This window comes from Anopheles nili, chromosome X (assembly GCF_943737925.1).
Source record: "Anopheles nili chromosome X, idAnoNiliSN_F5_01, whole genome shotgun sequence".
In the NCBI taxonomy this organism is placed as follows: Eukaryota; Metazoa; Arthropoda; class Insecta; order Diptera; family Culicidae; genus Anopheles; species Anopheles nili.
The window spans coordinates 8,891,368-8,895,232 of NC_071293.1; the positions used below are offsets into that span (position 1 = coordinate 8,891,368).

At 42.9% G+C, this 3,865-nt stretch overlaps 1 protein-coding gene across 1 annotated transcript; it reads right to left on the minus strand.

Moving 5' to 3' along the window:
- Positions 1 to 1,546: 1,546 nt before the first annotated feature.
- LOC128729191 (uncharacterized) lies at positions 1,547 to 2,614 on the minus strand. Its single transcript, XM_053822847.1, has 2 exons — positions 2,494 to 2,614; positions 1,547 to 2,315 (listed from the first exon to the last, which is right to left on the minus strand). The coding sequence occupies exon 2, from the start codon at positions 2,254 to 2,256 to the stop codon at positions 1,573 to 1,575; it is 684 nt and encodes a 227-aa protein (XP_053678822.1). The 5' UTR covers positions 2,257 to 2,315; positions 2,494 to 2,614; the 3' UTR covers positions 1,547 to 1,572.
- Positions 2,615 to 3,865: the final 1,251 nt, after the last annotated feature.

Sequence of the window (3,865 nt, forward strand, 5' to 3'; positions counted from 1 at the left end):
ACCATTTTCTCATCCTGGTATGTTCAACCAACAGAAATAAAAGGCTCAATAACATTTTGTTAAATTTATTTTGTTCACAAACACATCGATGACAAGAAAAACTGAATGTTAATATTAATATTAAGACACATGGCGTTAACGCCGGATATTAGGGAATCGTACAGAGCGATCGAAATTCCTGTATTTTGTTAACGCTGGAAAGTATTTAATTTTTTTCCTCGGCACTGCCTTTCTGGCATATACTTGGTGAGACCGAGAGATGTATTTTGTACGTTAGATGTCTACATTGTCTTATATCCCAAGTCAATGATTTAGTGCGTTTCAGTTAAAAGCTAGACATGAGACATTCAAGTCTGAATAGTTCACAATTGTTATCCCTTTCATAAATGGTAGATAAACAAAAACAAAACAGAAAATTACTATCATTAACATAGTTGACATGGAAAATTCCAATAAGATAGATATTACAGATTGCACATAATTTTCATATTTACCGAATTTAACGAAACGGTGAACATTTCCTGATTACAATTCATATATAAGAATTCACACTTTAAGTATGTCGAATTTCACTAGCAATACATCGTGATGTAGCAATATGGGGCTAATTTTTTTTCTAATAAATTACGAACAAAACTGATGTGCGCGATGCAGCATATCTACTAACCAAATGGTGCGAAATAATTTGCCATTGGGCGTTTTCAAATAGTTTACGTAATGTAAGGAATAATTTGTTTACATAGAAGAAAATAACGATATCCGCAAATGATACGGCAAATGAATATACTTATAGCAGTAAGCTTATACACGCGATATAAGCAAACTGCTAAACTTACTAAATAAACTAGTGTTTTCCCAAATTTCTTGGGCTAACAATCTAAAAGACAAAAAAATGTTTAAGTTGAAAATAGAGAAACGTCATGCCACCGCGATGTCATATATCGTTGCATTTAGTCTTTCTAAAGTCGATTTTTCCTTTGAACTATACCTTAACGATGGAAAAGAAAAGAGAAGCAAGCTAAAAGCCGAAAAGCAATTTTGTTACGTATGATCCCTATTATCCGACTCGATTTGAGCATCTTGTAGGTTCACCTGCTCAGTCACACATTCGTGCCGGTCAACCTACACTAAGTTGTATATGAATATAATATTAGTTTTCGTGTATATTCACGTCCACAAACCGTGGAGCGTGTAGCAAATCGTTTTTAGGTTGGTTATAAAAAATATAGTTTGTATATAAAAGTTGTTTGCATGTTACGTTTCACGAGGGCAATAATAAGTTTTTGAAAATTAAAATCTGTTTGGCAACCTTTTATGCGCCTGTTGGTTAATAATATTGAGCTAGTACGTACTGTAACTGATTGCAACATGGATTATAAAATTTTACGGTGTTGTAAAACACAACACATAATCTGTAGGCTTCCTTGGGCCGTATAATGGAAAATGGAATTGATTGCAGTTGCAATTAACAATTTGCAATGGTTGTGCAATGGCGAAAAGCGGTATTTAAATGGTACGGGAAACGTAACAGCTTTACAAAGGGTCAAAAAAAAATTTCATCGTTTCACCACGTTATATGATCACCTTCGAGTAGGATGCATGAGCATCAAGCATGGCGTTGACGGCGAAAACCTCGTAAAAAATCAACCCATACGTGTACAGCAGAGCGTACGGCAAACGATAGCGTTCAGCGAGTATCGGCAGCATGAAATGCTTGGACATGAAGGACACCACCAACCCGGAAGCCCAGTAGTTGCCGGTTTGGCACCCGATCAAGCTAAGTCCCATAGCGTTCAGCATCAGCACGCCGGTCAGGATGCGGTTTGCGATGTGGCGCTGATTCAGCTCGGTGAAGAAGGAGTACGCGATGTAGGCCACAATCGCCGACATGAAGAAGGTGTACGCGAGGCTGTTGTAGTACACATACAGGGACTGATCGTTCGAGAAGATGTAGGCGGACGGGTGAGGCGTAAGGTACAGCTGGGCGGTCAGTATCGGTAGTGGGCACACCCGAGCAATAAGGGCAGCCCGGTCGTACATGGCGCGCAGCATTTGATGCGGATAAGGATGGCTGAACCGTATCATCCCGAGCAGGCTGTACAGCATCAGGCACCACATCATGGTGTATATCAGCGAGGAGTCGTACATTTGCGGACGGCCCAAATGCTTCAACGACCAGCCTGTCATGGCTGCCAGGATCATGTGGGCGATGCCCGTCGCGGCCAATGGGGCGTAGTCTCCGTCCATGGTATACATGTGTTGTGAAAGGCAGCGGTGAATGCAAAGCAGCGATGAGGATCGAACGCTGTAACACGCTGTAATGGAAAGCAAAATATTACCATCATCATCATCATCATCATCATCATCATCGTCGTCGTCATCGTGCTCATGGTGTGTTGTTTCACCCATGGTTTTTTGCTGCGAAACCCCTCGAATCAGCAACACCCAACCGGCGTGACGACCGGCAAATGACGTGTCGCTGAAAACACTTACGTTCGGAAGCGGGTTGTGCGGTTTATTATCCTGCTCTCACCAAAACCGGCCAAAAGCCGAAGGTGGGGTGGGAAGCAAAGGCTGCAAAACGAACGCCGGCAGTTTGGAGAAGCAATAACGCAAAGGTACAAAAATAAAACAAACTACGGAATGCACAAACTATCACATATCGGCAGAAACGGAACGGCTTGCATCCAACGGTGCAACTAGGACACAGCTCGCGGGCTGGGTCGTAAAAATTTCGCTTGCAAGCCACACATATGCACCGGCAGCCGCCTGGCGCCGGGTCCAGCTAGACGGGACGAAAATACCCAACGCAGGCCAGCATTGCGCGCGATCGCCGTACCATCGCGCGGTGCTGGCGGCCTTTTGTTTTTCCACAGCTTCGGTACGGCGTGGGTTTGGGGCAACACTTAGACTGGCTCGTTGGTCCTTGTACCGTGCACCGGTGCTGGATTATTGGCCGATGGTTGAGTGATGGCATGCGATTTCAAGGTGATTGGTGTTGGCGGCATTATTATTTACTGGCCCGGGCGCGTTTCGCATCGCGAGAGCCAAAAAGGGCCGCGTAATACCGATGCGAGCTGCGAGTGTTGGTTTCCCGTTTTTAATTCGTCGCGCTTTGCCGGCCGATTGTGTGCCACACGAGAGAGCAAAAAAACTAAAAACTCAAAATTCCGCACGTGCACCAAGCGCGCGTGGGTGCGGTGGTAAATTTAGCTGCGAATTCCTGGTCACCAGCATGTTGAACGACTGTTTTGCCAAATGTTACGAACGTGCATCGGTACACATGGCACAATAACAAAAGCTGCGTTGCACCGAGCTGGAATTGACTGAGGCAAGTAGCTAAAAATAATGCCTCCGCTCACGTTAGACACACTGAATCAACATCACAAATCGGCATATTCCGCTGGATAGGTGCATGAAACAACAAAACAACATGCAACATATAAAACAACAAGTGCCCTTCGCTGCGCGAAATAACAGGAACCCTAACACACGCACACAGCAACAACACAGCGCCCCCTATGGTTTTCTTTTGCGTTGAGACGTCTAGAAAATGGTTTGAATATGACAACCGTGGGATACGTTAAATGTATTTACGGTTAATTTGGCGGGAAACGTTTTATACCAACTATGCTTTAAAATTATTTCCTTTCTTGCCGTAAAGAATGCGATAAATAAATTTAACATAAGTTCCATATTTGAGCGTGTCACCTCTGCTCTGTCACCTCTGTTTTTTATCATCATTTGATGAAACTACCTTATTTTAGTTTATTTCTTAATTCAGAAATTCATAACTTCAGTCATTAAACATGAGCACAATTAAAATACTGTTTTATTATTTTTTTTTTCATGGAAAACATAATCA

Bases quoted from the DNA above. Each gene is read 5' to 3' on its own strand.
- LOC128729191 (XM_053822847.1), bottom strand. From the start codon at position 2,256: ATGTATACCATGGACGGAGACTACGCCCCATTGGCCGCGACGGGCATC.